This window comes from Orycteropus afer, unplaced genomic scaffold (genome assembly GCF_000298275.1).
Source record: "Orycteropus afer afer isolate SDZICR_OR568_19922 unplaced genomic scaffold, OryAfe1.0 scaffold00303, whole genome shotgun sequence".
NCBI lineage: Eukaryota > Metazoa > Chordata > Mammalia > Tubulidentata > Orycteropodidae > Orycteropus > Orycteropus afer.
The window spans coordinates 2,559,569-2,578,516 of record NW_006921890.1 but is presented as its reverse complement, the minus strand read 5'-3'; the positions used below and the strand labels follow the sequence as shown (position 1 = coordinate 2,578,516).

At 52.5% G+C, this 18,948-nt stretch overlaps 1 protein-coding gene across 1 annotated transcript in view; it reads right to left on the bottom strand.

The window, feature by feature from the left end:
* Positions 1–4,105: 4,105 nt before the first annotated feature.
* The window catches only part of LOC103206172 (death associated protein), an 85,471-nt gene continuing 70,628 nt past the window's right edge, over positions 4,106–18,948 (bottom strand). Inside the window, exons 3-4 of the mRNA XM_007951613.1 lie at positions 5,836–5,878; positions 4,106–4,219 (exon numbers count right to left, since the gene is read on the bottom strand). Coding sequence (XP_007949804.1) covers positions 4,106–4,219; positions 5,836–5,878 — 157 coding nt within the window. The remainder of the gene's footprint in view (positions 4,220–5,835; positions 5,879–18,948) is intronic.

Genomic DNA, 18,948 nt, shown 5'->3' with positions numbered 1-18,948 from the left:
GACAGAGACTGTGTTTTCAAGATTCCAGCAGGAGGGAAACTTGCCTTTAATAATTTAGTCATGTTAGTGTAAGTTAAGGAACTCTGGTAGTATAGTGCCTAAAACACTTGACTGCTAACCAGAAGGCTGGCGGTTCAAACCCACCAGCCAGTCCTCGGAAGGAAGGCTGGGCAATCTACTTCCGTAGTGATACTGGCTTGGAAGCCCAAGGAGGGGTTGCTATGAGTTGGGTCCAACTTGACAGCACAGAACAACAACAACAACATTGTAAGTTATATTGTTATTCTGTGCCATCTAGTCGATTCCGGCTCATAGTGATCCCATGTGACAGACTAGATCTGCCCCCATGGGTTTCCTAAGCTGCGATCTTTATGGCAGTAGACCACCAGGTTTTGCCCCTGCAGAGGCACTGAGTAGGTTCAGATCGCATTGCCTAGGAGCCGAGCAGGTAACAATCGGGCCACCAAGGCTCCTTTATTCTAAGTTTCAGACTTCTAGACTTGGCCCCGGAGGGGTTTTCCACGTCGGCATCATCTATGTCTGAGCGGGTACACTTCTCCGTAGTGAGGGCTGTCCCTGTAGCTGCACCCCTGGCCATTACTTACTAGACTCCCTACCCCCACCCCAATGGGACATTAAAAAATGTCTCCATATCGCCTCCAGTGAGCCCACTTCCCTGGAGCTAATGAAAATCATCACAAGTACTCCAAGCACGTCCCAAGGAGCCCAAGTGGCTCAGTGGCTGAGCGCTGGGCTGGTAACTGAAACGTTGGCAGTTCAAATTGCCCCAGCAGCTGAGTGGGAGACAATCCCTGGCAACCTGCTCCAGCCCAGATCCCGTCACTACGTATTGAAACTGAGCCAGTGGGACCTAAGAACAAGACATGTTCCATGCTTCAATAGCTTCCTATTTAAAGAGTGACAAAGGCCAGGTTTTGGTCATTTACCCAGGAACTGAGCTCATCCTGAAGCGTGGACGTCCTCTTCTCAGTGACCCTTGGCAGTGTGGAGTGACACACAATGCTGAAATGTAATAAGAAGGTCCCCCTGATCTCTCAGTAGGGCCCTGGTCCCCGGATGACGTCTGATCATTCTATTCATGTTGGGTCTTTCTGTTCAGTTACCGGTCATTTGTTTTGGAAAGCAAGGCAGTTAGGGTTATAATATTTAGAATTAAAGGAGTAGATGAGGGAAAAATAATTTTATCCCATCATGAAAGCCCTCAGTAGAATTTCAGAAAGCCAGTTTGGTGGAGATGGTCCCTACTAACCTAGAGGCTGGTGGTTCAAACCCGCCCAGTGGTGCCAAGGCAGGCAGGCCAGGTGACCGGCTTCTGTGGAGGTGACAGCCAGGGAGGACCTAGGGGGCAGCTCTGGTCTGTAATACTCGGAGTTGCAATGAGTCAGAATTGACTGAAGGCAATGGTGTGCAGTTGGGAAGGGCAAGTTCAAGGTCAGGATGTTTTGGAGATGTGCACACTTAAACGAAGTCAGTGTGGAAACTGATTAGAAAACCTCCTCTGTGGGGTGTGGACAAATACCAACAATGGAAGACTCTCATACAGAAAACGAGAAGTGGGGCCCAGTACACTGACAGTCCACCTGAAGAGTGTGTGCAAATGACAGCTGAAGTTACTAAACCCCCAGGCCCAGGGACGGCTGGCCCTGCCCAATGCCCCACCCACTCTGCTGGCTGCCCTCCTCCCTCCCGCCTCCCTTCCTCGCTCAGCAGCTGTTAAGAGGTCAGTGGTGGGTAAAGTTGACTCAGAAAAGCAAGTTACCAAACAAAGCGTTAGGTACTCAAATGGTGTGCGCCCGGAGCAGGGCCTGTGGTTTCTCAGCATGCAGATGACGATGTTTATTAATGGCGTAGAGTCTGGGGGGCAGCTCTGTTCCCCTCTTGTGTTTGACTTCTCTGTCCCACTCCATTTATTTACTGAGGCCCGACTCTGAGCCTGGTGATGGAAAAACACGGAAGACTCTCGCTCCTGAGGAAGTGCGTCATCTCGAGACAGGATGTAGGTGAACAGAGAGCGCTCAGGAGCCGTGACCGCCAGGCCGTGCCAGGACTGCGCAGTGCTGCAGACACAAGGCAAGCGTCCGGCCTCCCACCGTGTCCTGTGTCTGGACAACCCCCTGTACCCCGTCATGTGCTGCGAGACCCCCCATCACGTGCTGTGACTGGACCCCAGATCTCATTTAGCTGAGGGTACAGGAGACCTTCCCATCAGAAGCCACTCCCTGCCACCCCGTGCTTCCTGCTCACACGATGATTACGTCCGATCCTAAAGGACCACTCACCGCTGGGCCCGTTGGACGTCCTAACCACTGCGTTAGCTCCTCCCAGGTGGAAGTGTGTGGCAGACTCAAGCTGCTTTGTGTCCGGGAAATGATTTGTGAGATACGGGCTGTGGAGGCACGCTAATCTTTTCTAGTGAAACTGTCTGGCAACCCTATCAAAACAGGACAGAAACCCCAGAAATAAAAGGAAAAACGAAGCAGGAAGAGAAATGCAGGGAATTTATTACAGTCATTCTTCTTGAAATTAACAATCAATAAACTCATTTAAGAAAACATTTCACTGCAGTGATCAAGTGCCCAGGGCCACATGCCAGTAAAAGTACACAGAACATGCACCTTGGAAATAAGGCGGCCCTCCTTGGTTGCGAGATGACAGAGGGTGAGGATGGTTCTCAGTTTCTGTAGTGGACGTGCAAGGGACCACACGGGCCTAACCTGGCGCTGTCTGCGACATTCTGGCTTTAGAACACAGACCCGAGCATGCTGGGGCGCTGTCCCTCAAGTCTGGGTCACTGGAAGCCACTGCCAGCTCATACCAACATTTCATGATCAGGAAATACAGATGATGCCCCCCAACCCATGCTTGTGGGCTACCCAGTGGCTTCTAGGAAGTCAGATGAGAAGCCCAGCCCTGCCTTTCAGGTGGGCACGGTGCTGGGCTTCTCAGAGGGTGGGAGAGGTGGCTCTGCCCAGGTACCTCCACTTGGACCAGCTGGCCAAGCCAGTGCACAGAGGTCTGGGAAAGGGGGCAGGGTAGCGGGGCTCACAGACCATGCTGACCGGCAGCAGAGGAACTGCCACAGTGACCAGCCAGTCTACCCAGAAGAGCTTAGCCTCCCAACAAGGCACCGTTTCCAGCAGGACACTCTCCAGCCACCATCCAGGCAGTTGGCTCGCGTGTCTGTGGGCAGGAGACGCGGGCAGACGGCACAGGATGGTCAGACCCACCTCCGTGAGCAGGGCCACAGGGAATTGGGCAACCAGGGCAATGGGAACTGTGGGCACAGCCTGAGGGACCGTTCTGTAGCTCACCTGGAATGCGGTATCTCTAGCTGCATGGGGAGACAATGAAGGCCCGGGTGGTACCAACGGTTAAGGTGCTCGACTGCAGACCCCAAGGCTGGAGGTGCGAGTCCACCCACCCAGAGGTACTCGGAAGTAAGATCTGGCGATCTACTGAGAAAGCGGCCACTGGAAACCGTCTGGAGCCCAGGTCTACTCTGACACACGTGGGGTCAGTGTAAGTCAAAGCTGATGCAACAGCAACAGGATTTTTATCAAAAAGGAGATCTGAACCCACCCATTTGTCTACGTTCTTCAGAACTGCAAACGCCAACAGCGACCTGCACTACCTGGATGGCTGCGTGTATTTAGGGTTTGGGGCTGGCTCAGACCCCTGGGTGGTAGAAACGGTTAACAAGCACGACTGCCAACCATGTGGTAGGAAGGAAGGCCTGGTGCTTGACTCCTAAAAAATACCAGCCATGGGGAACCCACCCACGGGGGCACCATGAGTGGAATCAACTCAATAGCAATGGGATTTTTTTTTTTTTTTTGCCTGAACAGTGGAGGGAGAGGTGGGGGATGACGACCCTTGAACACCCACCCAGGCCTCTACGCACAGTGGGGTCTGCTCCGTTTCTAGGATTCAATATGGAAATTTAAGGATAAGGAAGGAGAGAACTGCATGGTCTGGGATTTCCCAGCACAAATGCAGTCTGGGGAGGATGTGCCAGTTCATGGTGTGGGGTGAACAGGGAAGGTAGGGTGCCCGCCTGCCGCCGTGGGCCGGGCTCCCCGCCTGCTCACTTGCGAGGCTGCTGGATGTGCTGGGTCCTCGGAGAGGGGTGCTTGTCCATGGATGCGTGTGGCTTCTGGTGGGCCACCTGCGCGGCCGCCGGGGGGAAATCCTTGTCGCCCTGTCAGGAGACACAAACACGAGGGCCTTAACCCACCGGACTAGTGCATGGAGGAGCCTTCCTGCAGGGCAGTGGGTGTCATGAGTGGGTGGGGGATGATAACCAGGTGGCAGGCCGAAGTCTCTCTGGAGTGGCGGGTGTCCTACAGCCATCAGAGCCCGGGAGGTGAAGAGGGACTAAGGGCCACACACCACAGAGAAGGTGAGAATCGGCCACCCACACCCCGTGCCATGGAACGCTGATACCTCACTCAGGACTCAACCACATGTTGGTGGCCTTCTCCTTCAGTGACTTTTGTGGTCATTGGACTGAGGAGCAACAGTGACCAGATCTCAATTCTTAAAAGTCAGATCTGCCACCATGGGGTAGGGACAAGAAGGAAGCCCCCAAGGCAGGGCTGAGAGCAGAGAGACAGCCCTGGATCCCACTCAGCTGAGCCTCAGGAGAAGGTATCCAGCTGTTTCCAGGGAGGAACTGGTTTCTTGTGCCAAGAATTCTGGGTGGGACATGGAACCGAGACCGGAGCTGGGGCCAGGGCTGGGGTGGTGTAGGTATTGAATGGCCTCACACCATCTTTCCAGGGTCTCTGGATGGCTGGGACCACAGCTACACCCCCTGTGAGCTGGACCCCACAGTTTCTTCTGACTGTGTACAAGGACAGAGAGAGTACAGAGCCTGAGTGGGGTTCACAGTGCAACCAAACACTGAGTCTCACCATAAATGGCTCCTCGAAGATGAAAGCATGACAAAAACCCAAGAGCTTAGCCCAGGGGTCAGCAAACGTTTTCCACAAATGTCTGGATAGTAAAAGTTTTAGGGGTTTGGGGTCATACTGTCTTTTGCAAGGATTCAACTCTGCTTTTGCAGCCCCAAAGCATACCCACACCCCATGCCATGGAATGCTGACACTACTCACTGCCATCAAGTCAGATCCAACTCATAGTGACCCCTCGTTGGGTTTCTGAGGCAGTATCACTACGGAAGTAGGTTGCCCAACCTTTCTTCCGAGGAGTGGCTGGTGGGTTTGAACCGCCAGCCTTCTGGTTAGCAGGCAAGTGCCTTAGGCACTACACCACGAGAGCTCCTACATATAGACAATGTGTAAACAAAGGGGCATGGCTGTGTTTCAAAAAAACTTTATTTGTGCACAATTAAATCTGAATTTCATATAATATTCCCATGTCATGACATGTTCTTATTTTGGGTTTTTCAGCTACTTAAAAATGTCCACACATTCTTAAGTCATGGGTCATCCAAAAGCACTGGGCCCAGGGGCCGGTGTTTGCTGACCCGAGTTAGTCCAAGGAGAAGCGGAACGCTGAGGAAGGAGAGAAGCGGGTGGCCCCATGGTGCTTTAGACGCCACTCAGGCTGTGTGCTCCATGCGTTTCTTACTTCATCAATCCCTCCCTTACAGAGGCATGCACCATGGGAACAAAACAATCAAGAAAGTTCCCGGCCCTTCAGATGGATGGTGTCACTCTGTGGCTCTAGGTGGCATTAACAAAAACAGACGGAACTGGGAGGTCACACGCTGGCACTCTAATTGGATAAAATGAACCGCAAAGGTCTTGCATCCACTTGAGATGCTCTCAGAGGGAGAAAACAAGCTCTTACCCGGGCAATCACGCCGGAGATGAACACGGTTGGCTTCGGTGGGCTGGAAAACAAGAGGGGAAAAGATGAGTTAACAGTACAGTCGCGGGGGGGACACAGACCAGACCGGTCCAGCAAACAATGGCCACTCTGACAGCTCTGAGGGGAAGAGGAGAAGTGGGGGCCCTCCTCCAGGTTACGGAGGCAGCATGGGCTGGCCACTGGTGTCTTGTGGTGTCCTCGCCTCCTGAGGCTGGCTCAGGCGAAGGGCCACACAGGGAGCAAGGATGGTGGCAAACTGTAGGCGATTTGCCTGAAGACACTTTCTTTCTGTTGCTTTTATGGTTAATTCTCAAATTGTGAGCACAGGTAAGCCCAGTGTGATTGGTCTGATGAGATGATGGGAACAGGTTCTGCCCAGGGATGAACCTGGCTACTCCAGCCTCTGTGGTCAATCTAGGGCCTCCCGCCCTCCCTTCTGGAATCATCCAGGAATCCACGCTTCTGTGAAATTTCTAACAGCGGGCCCCTAGAGCCAAATGCACTCTCCTGGCTCCGTGGGACATGACTGTCACTTCGTCACACCTCAGTGCATGCTGAGCTCGCCTCTACTGTCCACAGTACCTCAGGGACAGAGTGCAGTGCCCACGGAATCTATGCTCACTGCTGAGAAGCAGACAGTGCACACAAAACAGGTAAGACCACTTAAAATCCTACCATCCGGGGATGACCGTTGTTAACACTCTGGATAGTCTTGCAGTGTGTCTCCTATGGACAGATGTAAACACCTCCTTTTTGTTAAATGTCTGTTTTCTTCCATAAATAGTCACACTGTTTGTAATCTGCCTCCTGAACTTAGAGTAGGGGAGCACAGTGCCACACCGGTACGCTTCCCAGTGCCTGCCTGTGGGGTGCTGTTAGACGCAGGACCCGGAGATGTGCCGTGGGAGTGACCAGAGGGAGAAGGCCCGGGAACCGCAGGAGATGTAGGGTCCCCTGGGTGGCTCGTGAGGCAGGAGGGGCATCCCTCCATGGCACGGGGTAGGGGGAAGGACAGAAGCCCACAGTCTGGTGGGGATGCTGGCCACAGGAGACGCCTCAATCACGTGGGTAGGTGGGCCAGAAGGAGGCCCTGGGTTGTGCCCCAGCTTTGCCTACGTCTGGTCTGTACCCTGAGTCTGACCTACACCCTGAGTCTGGCCTATACCCTAAGTCTGGTTTACACTCTGAGTTTGGCCTGTACCCTGGGCTCACAGCCTGCCCTCTCAGCTCCCCGGAAGCAGAAGGTCTTTGTAAGGAACCACACTGGCCTTCACTTTGCTGCATGCAAAGGTCCCAACATTCAGAAAGTGCACAGATTTGTTTACATCCAAAGGTTTAGCAAACACACACACCATTCCCTGAGGGGTTCTGGTTACTTAGTGAGACCCGGACCCCACAGGCAGCATAAACTCAGCCCTTGGTGACCTCAGTTCCAGGAAGCTCTCATTTTGTGCGCTGGACTGGCATGGAGTTCTCTTTACATCTGTGACTGAGTGGCAGGATTCTCAGCCAGGCAGAGATGGGCGAGTCCGGCTCCAGGTGAAGCCCCTCTTCCGGAAAGCCCTCCCAACGCCCCTCCGGCCAGGCCAGCCTGGCTTGGCCGCTGGGAACTCATGGCTCCGGGTGCTGCACAGGACGCCTGAGGCCTGCAGCTGGGATCATTTGTGGCTGTGGTCATTGAGTGGATTCCGACTTCCAGTGACCCTACTGGGCAGAGAACTTCCCCACAGGGTTTCCTAGGCTGTCACCTCTACGGACTCACACTGCCCCACCTTTCCTCCACAGAGAGGCTGATAGGCTCAAACTGCCAACCTTTCAGTTAGCAGATGAGCGCTCCACCAGTGTCCCACCAGGGCCCCTTACGGGCTGGATTAGTGCCCTGCATAAGTATATCTGAAAGGGACACAGAGCTGGCAGCACACAGCCACCTTCCTCTGTACTGCTGTTCTCAAGGCCACCATCAGCTTGGCACTGGCCTGCAACCCAGCACGCTCACCAGGGCTGGGGTGAAGGGTGGGGTGAGGGGGAGGTGCCATGCAGGTGGGGTGGGGTGGAGGGTGGGAGCGTCTCTCTGTAGTAAACCACCCTGTTAAACAACACAGGCTGTATGTGCACCCTTATCTGCCCTGGGGAGGACACCCGGCAGGAACAGGGGCACCGCAGAAGCCCTTCTTAGCTCTGGTTAGCTCCAGGCAAAGGTTCTTTCTACAGACCGGGTCTGAGCAGGCTCCCCAGCTCTCCACACCTTCTAAGTGGGCTTTAAAAGCCCAGCAAGCTCATCAAACGTTCCAAGAACCAGCTCCCTGGTGGCACGGAGTGGTGAGGAGCAGCTCCCTGGGCGCCCAGTGGTATACATCAGCTGGTGCTGGTCTTTCATTCAGGGTCTTTACTACCCAAGAGGCCCCACAGAGAGCTGTGTTCTCTCCTCTAAGACTGAGGAGGGCATGTCTACTTTACAAAGATCTGGCAGCTGCCTGTGAAAAGATGGCAAAAGGCTGGTGTCCTAACACAATACCAAAAGCCACATCTAGTTTTGCAAAACTCTCCCAGGGACAACATTGATGCCCACTGAAGGTTTTCAACCAAGCATGGCCCAAGGCCCCTCAGGCTCAACGCCTTTGTCCATCTACAATTAATAGCAATTAATGTTATTTTTAGGTGTGTCCAATCAGCTCCAACTCAGAGCCCCTAAGTACAACAGAACGAAACACTGCCCAGTTCTATGCCAACCTCATAATCCCTGTTATACTTGAGCCCATCATGCAGCCACTGTGCCAATCCATCTCGTTGAGGGCCTTCCCCTTTTTTGCTGAGCCTCCACTTTACCAACCATGACATCCTTCTCCAGGGAATGGTCTCTTCTGACAACATGACCAAAGTAGGTGAGACGAAGTCAGGCCATTCTTGCTTCGAAGAAGCATTCCAGCTGCAGTTTTTCCAGGATAGATTTACTAGTTCTTCCGGCAGTCCATGGTACTCTCAGCATTCCTCACCAACACCACAACTCAGAAGCATCAACTCTTCTTCAGTCTTCCTTATTCATTGCCCAGCTTTCACATCCATATGAGGCAACTGAAAATACCATGGCTTGGGTTAGGTGCACCTTAGTCTTCAATGAGACATCTTTGCTCTTCAGCATACTTTAAAGAGATTCTTTACAACAGATTTGCCCAGTGCAATACATCGTCTGATTTCTCAACTGCTGCTTCCATGGGTGTTGATTGTGGAAGCAAGTAATATGAAGTCTTTGACAACGTCAATCTTTTCTCCATTTATCATGATGCTGCTTATAGGTCCAGTTGTGAGGATATTTGTTTTCTTTACGTTGAGGTGTAATCCATACTCCAGACTGTTGTCTTCAATCTTCATCAGTAAGTGCTTTAAGTCATCCTCACTTTCAGCAGGCAAGGTTGTGTTGTCTGTGTATCTCAGGTTGTTAACGAGCCTTCCTCCAATCCTGATGCCATGTTCTTCTTCATATAGTCCAGCTTCTTGGATTATTTGCTCAGCATACAGATTGAATAAGTATGGTGAAAGGATACAACTCCATTCCTGATTTTAAATCATGCAGTATCCCCTTGCTCTGTTTGAATGATATCCTCTTCATCTATGTACAGGTTCCTCATGAGCACAATTAAGTATTCTGGAATTCCCATTTTTCTCAATGTTATGCATAATTTGTTATGATCCACACAATCAACACAAGGAAACATCTTTCTGGCATTCTTTGCTTTCAGCCAAGATCCATCTGGCATCAGCAATGCTATCCCCCATTCCATGCCCTCTTCTGAATCCAGCCTGCATTTCTGAAAGTTCTCTGTCAATATACTAATACAACCATTTTTGAATTAATAGCTATTAATATTGATAAACAATTGCCTATGACGTTCACAAGAGAAAAACACCTTCTAAACTCTTCGGAGACAGGATAGCTTAAACAAAAATCCACAGACAGGAAACCTAGTAAGGAAGCTGCTTGCAAAGGTGAGTTTGCAAAATGCATTATTTTAAATTCCAGTGGGACTGCAGGCAACACATAACCTCCATTTCCAGGATTCTGTGTAAGCTGTGATGCTGTTTTGAGGATTCATTTAATCTGATGAAAACTGTTCTGACAGATGTTGTTTTGAAGATGCAACATCACTCTCTGTCAGGAAACACAGCGTGAACAGATCATTCCTGCCTCTCCTCTACCCCAGGCCTTCCCAGTGTGGTAAAAACCACACTTACTTAAATGTAAAGGAGCCACACACGAGGCAGAATTAGCCAGGATAATGGTGTGGGTCTGTCGTGCTGTGGTGGCCTGTGTGTTGCTGTGACGTTGGGTGCCGCGCCTTCAGAATTTCCAATGCCAGCAGGGTCCCCCATGGTGGACAGGTTTCAGTGGAGCTTCCAGACTAAGACAGACCAGGCAGAAAGGCCTGGTGACCAACTTCTGAAAATCCACCAAGGAAAGCCACACATGTGACAACAGCTGGGAAAGGACATCCTGTCCAGTGCAGCGGAGGGTCAAGGAAAATGAGAAGACGTCCCCATGACATGGCCTGAGATGACAGCCCCACAATGGGCTCAAACCTACCAGGGGTCACGGAGCTGGTGTGGGACCAGGCTGCACCTAAGGTCGCCATGAGTGGGAGTCACCCTGATAGCAAAGCAACAAAGGCTCCAGGAGCACTTCCCATCCATCTGCAGAAACCTGCCGTGCTGCCACACCTGGGACTGAGCTGGGGTACGACAGGTGTTTGGCACATGGTCGTTCCCAGTACTCATGTGTTAGGATGACATCAGAGTCTGGAGAGGCTCCCATGCCCTCTGTGAGATTCCCCGATTAGCCACTGCTTACACCTCCTGACGCAGAGGGGTGATGCATATGGCACCTCCCAGCAGGTGCAGACGGGCAGATCAAAGCCAAAAGCACACAGCGTGTGAAATGACCCCGTGGGACGCAGATATCAAGAATGAAAACGCCTGCCACTGAGACACTGGCGTTCACATCTTCACAGCATCCCTGAAGTCTGTGGCAGCTGTTGCTGTGGTGGCTGTTAGTCTACAGTATCTAGTTCAGTGTGCCCAAGGCACTACCTTCCAACCCATGTTGTCAGGTGCCCTCGAGTTGCCTGGGACTCACGGTGACCCTACGTACGACAGAAGGAAATGCTAGCTGGTCCTCCGCCAGCCTCATGATCACCGCCTGAGCCCATCATTGCAGACACTGTGTCAATGCATCTCATTATCAATTTATTATGAATTATTAATCATTATGAATTATTAAAGTGATGCTTTGCACTCTGTTTTTCTTTTGTATTGTTTTCATGCTCTGGAGTGTCGGTGCAGGCCCTAGACCACAGGGTGCGCCAGCCGAGGTCAAGTGACACCATACTGTGCTGGGCAGCTTGAGGGCCAGGGACATCACACTGTGCTGGGCTGGAGAAGAAGGTGAAGACTGCGGTGCAGCTCCCAGCCTGGGCCTGGACAGGGCATGCAGGACTGGCCTGGGGAGGAGCTGGGATGTGGTCCCTGCCTGCACTGTTCTGGCTCTCTGTGTTCCCTGGAGCTGGCTGGCCTCCCGCCTAGCTTCTCCCAGAGACAGCTGTGGCCTATCTGAAGAAGGTCCCATGGCCCTGGGGCAGCCCTCTTCTGCACATCGCTGGCTATCTTAGGCCTCTCCCCAAGCACATTCCAGGACTTGAGCGTTTTTCCCAGGACGGTGCATGACGCCTGCTGTAGCTGAGTAGCCCAGCCCCGGCAGGACGACCCCACTCCTGCTGAGGCTCACTGACAACGCTCACCCCGGTGCACTGAGGGCAGGCACGGCCTGGGGGAGGTGCCGCTGGGCTCCCGACAAGAACTGACCTGCTGAAGATCTTCACCCAGGAAGGCCGCTGCCGGGCTCCGTGGTCAGCGGCATCTGCTGCCTGCACAGCCCTGGCCGCCCTCGGGAGCTCTGCGTGGTCCCTTCTCTTCCTCTCTTGAACCCTGGGGACCAGGAGCTTCTGGACCAGCCTCAGAAAGACACAGGGCTCTTGGTCCCCCAAGAAGAAGTCAGTCTACTGCCCATTTGACCGGTCAGCCTGCTCCTTCCCAAGCCTGCTGGTAGGAATGAGAGTGGGCTGAGTGGAGCAGTGGGTAAGCGCTTCGCTGCCAAGTGAGAGATCGGTGATTCGGATTCACTCAGCTCAGGAGAAAAGACCTGGAAAATCTGCTTCTGTGAAAGTGAGCTGGACTCGACTGGATGGCACACAGCGATAACAAGTTACCACGTAGGACACTTAGGGACGGCCACACACACACACCCCGGTCAGTAGAGACTCCAATCATGGCCCCGATCCCGCAGTCACAATGGCAGCCGGGGGGCAACATCAGAGCTCTCGGTCACAGCCACACCAGGGGTTCTGTTCCGGCTTCAAGGCATCCCACTCAAGCTGTCTCCTGCAAACGCTTGCTCCTCTTGATCTAAATGCACTCGCAAAGTATCAGTGAGAGGTGTTGACAAAGACAGGCTAAGGTGTTGTTTACTCTTTATTCTCCGAGGATGGGACTGAGCCAGGATGGTGAGAGCTACTGTTTCCTGATCTCACACAATGGGCCAGGCGCTGTGGCAAATGCTTTGCACAGGATCTTTCTGACTGTCCACACGATGGCCTGCAGTTGACAGACGTGGCAGTGGTAGATCAGAGAGGTAGAGTTTCCTACCCAAAGGTCACACAGAAAACAAGTGGCTGAAGGCAAATCCTGACCAGGGACCGTACAGACCACCCCATCCCGGCTACAAGCCCCGCTCCTCCTTCCAGGGACGAGATCAGTCACTTGCAGCCTTTATTTCCAGGTCCTGTTGTCTATCTGTGATTCAGAGAAGCAGAGTTTTATTTTTGTCTGCTGTTGTTAGGTGCCTTCCAGTCGTCTCCAACTCATAGCGACCTTATATACAACAAAGGTCCTTAGGCCTGGTCCTGTGCCAGCCCCACGATCCCTGCCATACCTGAGCCCATCGTTGCAGCCACTGTGCAATCCATTTCATTGAGGGCCTTCCCCTTTTACGCTGACCCTCCACTTTACCAAGCATGACATCCTTCTCCAGAGAATGGTCCCTTCTGATAACATGACCAAAGTAGGTGAGGCGAAGTCTGGCCATTCTTGCTTCCAAGGAGCATTCCAGCTGCACTTCCTCCAGGACAGATCTGTTAGTTATTTAGCAGTCCGTGGTACTCTCAGCATTCTTTCCCAATACCACAGCTCAAAAGCATCAACTCTTCTTCAGTCTTCCTTATTCACTGTCCAGCTTTCACATGCATATGAGGCGAATGACAATACCATGGCTTGGGTTAGGCGCACCTTAGTCCTCAAGGAGACATCTTTGCTCTTCAGCACTTGAAAGAGATCTCTTGAAATAGATTTTCTAGTGCAATTCATCTTTTGATGTCTTGACTGCCACTTCCATTGGTGTTGACTGTAGAACCAAGTAATATGAAGTCCCTGACAACTTCAATCTTTTCTCCATCTACCATGATGCTGTTTATAGGTGTAGTTGTGAGGATTTTTGTTTTCTTTATATCGAGGTGTATTTTTATTCAGAGAGGCACATTTCTAAAGTAAGGACTGTAGAAGCGAGCTGTGAGCCCCTGGTCCATCAGACAGCACCATGTATTAATCTGCCCACATACTCACACCCCTTTTTTGCTGACCCTTGATAATGGAGCTTCTCTTGGTGATAATGGACTTGATAATGGAGCGTCTCTTGGCGAGCGTCAGTGGCACACATAGCGCACTGGCACACACCCCCTCATCTCCTGAGTCCTCGTACACAGGTACCACCCCCAGCTTGTGGATGAAGAACTGGCGACCCAGAGAGACTGAACCTGCATCTGGGGCCACACAGGGAGCCAGGCACCCCAGCTCATAGGTCATGGCTCTGTTGAGTGACTCTCCCACCATCTCAGCTCCTGAGCTTCAGAAACCAAGCCCAGGGAAGTCTTCAAACTACTCATCAAGTCAAAAGGCAGTCGACGAGTCCAGCTGAAGGACAGGAGAAAGGTGGCGAAGGAACAGGAGCAGCGGTGGCTCTGACGACAGACGGTCCATTTTGGAATCCTGAAGGCAGTGAAAAGGGCTTCAGATCTCACTAGACAGACAGCACAAAACCAACGGACTCAACTGGAAAAGAAACCCCATAGCCTCTCAGTCCATGTGATCTGTTTGTGACATGATTTGAACAGCCTGGTTGTTTAGTTTCCCAGCCCACTGAAGACAAGAAGACGCTGGAAGGGGCGTGGGCACAAGAGGCGACTGTTGAAGCCATGGGCCGGCTTCCGTGAGCTTCAGCGGAGGCTGCCTATGCTCTGAGGGACAAAGACTCAGCGGGTCTGGAGACCTCTATGCTCAGACCACCAGTTCCTCCTCCACCCACAGCTTCTGTCACAGCACGGGACACTGGCTGGGACACAGGCCCCGGTGACCAAGGCCATCATATCACCCGGAAGACAGGAAGGCACAGCCCGTGGAGGGGTCTTCACACAACACCCCCTCCCTTCAGGAAGGATTTCCACAAACAGGCTCCAGTGACTCAGTGAGGCCAATGAGTCCGGCACCATGGGCCATGGGAGCGCCTCCTTTCACTTTCTAAAGCAGAAGGGCCCCCTCCTATGGCTGATGCAACACTGCCCCCAACCTAACCTGTGCATCACTGCAACAAGCCCTCCTCCCCACAGGCCGCCTCCATAGCCCTTCAGGGACCCTGTGGAAGGTCAACATGGGAAGACAAGGCCCTGATGATTTTCCTGGATCCAGTCCCACCCACCGGAACACTCAAACGCACCTCCACCCAGGGGGGTAACTGGCCTCCTGCTGACTGTGAAGGACCAGGGAGGCCTTGGGTGGCACACATGGTAAGTGCTCAGCTACTAACAGACAGGCTGCTGGTTTAAGACCACCCAGAGGTGCCCAGGGAAAAAGGCCTGGTGGTCTCCTTCCGGAAAACTGACCACTGCAAACTCTGACACCCATGCGGTCACTGTGGGTCAGGGTCAGTGCGTGGCAACTGGCAGCTGGTGGCAGCAACCTGGAGGTGAACGCTGCCCTCTGCTGACCTGGCCCTGAGCCTGTGGCTTCGTGTCTTCATGGCGGTTACAGATGATCATCTTCCCACCTGGGAGGATTTAAAAAAAATCTAGGAAGTAAGATGCAAAATAAATCCTTTCTTGCCATGGACAAGCCTCGAAATATCCTCCCGGCTGGTCTTAACTTATTTGGGTTGTTAATTTTCTGGACACCAAAATAACAATTAGCGTGGCTGGCTACCAGATGGAGACATCTCACTACACGGCACCTGGCGTTTCCACACTCCCTTCTTCAAAGTCTGACAGTCAAGGGGGTTTCCCTTCTGCAACCGAATGCCTGGACCTGAGAACACACCACAAGATGGCGCTGTGACCCTCTCAGGCAGGGGCTAAGCCGCCTGGAAGATAACCAGACATGGTCCCCAGAGGGCAGGGGCGACTGGCACCTGAGGACACTTGTGTCCCCTACCCCAAAGGAACAGGCAACTGTCAAATCAATGTAACTGGAGGTAATTAGACACATTCCACATTAAAACCAAATTCCAAACCCCGAGAAAATCATCTAGACCCCAGTTCCTTCCAAATCTGGTCCAGGGAATTTATAAAGCTTTTTAAGAAGGGTGTGAGCAGAGGCACTCTGTAGGAGAAACCTTGGACCTTCTGTTCAGAGGGGTGCAGTAATTCCTTATTTTCAATGAGAAAATTAAAAATAAATAAAAAAAAAACCTAGAACCAGAGTCTTCAAATCTTTCCCTGAAGAGACAGTGACAGCAAAACAACATGTTGGGCCCCTGAGGCGTCCAGTCCTGGCTCTCTCGTAGCTTCAGACCCACTGATCCACTGGTACTCTGATCGCACGACAAAACCTTACCACCTGCCTGCTCCTCTGAATCTGTCGACGGATGAGCCGGGAGTGCGTGGTCTGTGTGCACTTGTTTGGGGGTTGCTATGTGTTGAACTGCTAACATACCCTAATAGGTATGTTCAAGTGCTAACTCCCAAACCTCAAACTAAACCCACTGTCACTGAGTCGATTCTGACTCACAGCGACCCTACTGGACAGAGCAGAACTGCCCAATGGGCTTGCCACGGCTGTCAACCTTTACGGAAGAAGACCGCCACCTCTTTGTGCCCTGGACCAGCTGGTGGGTGGCAACGGCTGAGCTTTGGGCCGGCAGCTGAGTGTTTTAACAGCCGCACCAGCAGAGCTCCTCAGTAGCTGTGACTGTGACGATTTGGAAGCCGCATCTTCGCAGATGTGATTAGTTGCGCTTGCCGGTGGTGACACTCGCGTTGGGTGGGTGCTAATCCAGTGTGACACTGATCTTAGAAGAGACAGATGCAGACAGACAGAGGGCAGCCAGCCATGTGAAGGCAGAGGTAGCGACTGGGGTTCCCTGCCGCAACCCAAGGCCCGCCTTGGGGGCCAGAAGCTGAGCAAGGCCAGGATCTCCTCCCACAGCCTTCAAAGAGGAGGCCTGCCAACACCTGCGCTTGGACTGCTGGCCTCCAACGGTGACAGAGGGCATTTCTGTTTTGAGCCACACACCTGGAACTCTGCTGCGGCAGCCCTAAGAACCTAGTAGTAATAAACCAGTTGCTGGTGAGTCAATTCTGACTCATGTTACCGCATGTGGAAACTAACACAAGGGTCCCACCTTCTCTCCACGTAACATCTCACCTACGAGTGTGTGACTAATTGTTGCTGTAGGTGCTGGAACTTCGCCCACCCAGCTAGTCAGTGAGAGAAGGCAGAAACCCCAGGCCCAAGTGTGCAGGTGCCCACGGCTGACTCGGAGACGATGTGTCACACATACTCGGAGCGGGCAGCGAAGGTGCCCGTTCGAGACCAAGACTCTTCATTTTACCCATGGACGTATTTCCAGAAAGCTGCTCTAAGCAAAGCACTCCTCACACCCCGGGAAATGCCCTCGCCCGACTCCAGCTTCCCCTCTCCTCCCTCTGCCTCGACCTTCTCCTCTGTGGACAAAGATACCGTAAAGACAGGCATGACTCACACTTTTACTCAGCCTTCATGTCAGGGACTGAATCCTGGGCACACACAGTGATCTCCCCGGGCCATCGAGGGTCTCTGCGGTGGTCACACAGACAGCGACCTGGTCAGAGAACAGGAACCTAGGCTGCATTTCCTGACGGTGAGGGACTGAGGAAGGAGGCCGGACATGCACAGTGGCTGGCATGTCCCTGTCACTTGCTGCTGTCTCTGTGGAGTTCAGGGAAGATTCAGAAATGCAGCAGGGACAGTGGAGTAGAGCAGTTGACGGTCTGGTCTTTGGAGTCAGAAGGTTCTGGGTTCAAATCTCCCTTCAGAGGAGCAGCCTCTGGGTGGACCAGTGTCCATTCACGACACAGAACTGCCCCCAGTTCAGAGAACAGCGGGGACCCAGTGGAGTGGTACTCACCGCACCGAGCATCCCTGCCTGTGCGGGGCCTCGGGCGCTGGGCAGTGAGCACCGCGTTAATTTCCGATGGTCAGCAGCAGCTACTTTGTTTCTTCTGGGTGATAATCCTTTCCTCCCTCAGTCCTCTCCCTCCTTTTCTTAAAGGGTAGAGAACACTAAGCTTCCTCAGCGTTTCTTGGGAAAGTGCCAGGGCAGCCGAGTTGATTCCTCGTCCCTCGGCTGTGCCACACTGCACCGCAGGGCAGGGCTGCAGGGAGAAGAGCTCTCCCCGCGTCCCAGGATTTGAACCCTTCCCACCCCAGCATCCTGCCAAATCCAAAAGGCACGGGGCGTGCGATGACAGCAGGGCCAGCAGGCAGCCTGCCTCCTTCACTCCCCGTTAGGTAGAGTGTCCATTACCCTCAAAGGCAAGGGCTAAGTTCCAAATTTAAACAAACAAAAACCCACTGTTACTTTTTAAGGGGGTTGAGGTTTGGCAGGTACCCTGCGGATGCCCCTGGGAGCTCCAGAGCTGCTGGGTGGAAGGCCTGCCTGGAGCTGGGCCCGTCTCTGATTATTAGGCTGAACCCGCTTTGGCCTTGACCCTGTGGGGGAAGTACCTGCTTAGAGGGCTTGCTTTCCCCAGTCACCTCATCCCACTACAGAACTCCTCTGCATCAGCAGGGAACAAGTGTGCCCTAGTCACACAAGCCGATAATGAGCCCGACCGGGTTAAAGTGCACAATGCTACGGTTTCAGTAAGTGGCGCCTGCACTTCAAACCATCCACCTTTGGTTTTGAACACAGACATGTTCCAGGAGCAGGCTCCTGAGCTGCAGCTGTGGGGACAGGCCACGGAAGAGCTCCTGCTGATCCAACAGCGACTCAAAACCAGAGGATCTGTCTGATCCTGAAACAAGATGTGGTGGGCTGTCTTCAAGAGCAGAGGTCACACTTGAAGGCAGTGGGGTTTGGGGTGAGTGCTCATGGTTCAAAGGACCAACGATGCATCTTACATAGGACAGCTATTACTTCTTTGAAGATAAAATATATAAGGAGAAAAAAATATACATATACCCAAACCAAAAAAGCCCATTGTTGGTGAGTTGATTCCGATACACAGAAACCGTGTAGAACAAAGTGGAACTGCCCCACAGGTTTCTAAGGCTGTAATCTTAACAGGAGCAGACTGCCTCATCGTTCTTCTGTGGTGAGATATTCGTACCTGCCACCAGCCACTCCTCAGAAGGAAGACTGGGCAATCTACTTCTGTAAAGATACCGCCTCGGAAACCCAAGGAGGGGTCGCTATGAGTCAGATCGACCAGACGGCAGTGAGCTAAAACCTAAATCCAGTGCCATCAAGTTGATTCTGACTCACAGTGACCCTACTGGGTTTCCAAAGCAGTAAATCCTTATGGAAGCAGATTGTCCCCTCTTCCTTCCACGGAGAGGCTGTGGGTTCAAACCAGCAACCTTTCGGTTAGCAGTCAAGTGCCTTAGGCGGTGTACCACTAGAGCTCCTTTATATAAATATATATATATGTATATTTGTGTGTGTGTGTGTGTATATATATATATATATGGGAGCTCTGGTAGCATAGTGCCTAAGTCAAGTGCCTTAGGTGGTGTACCACT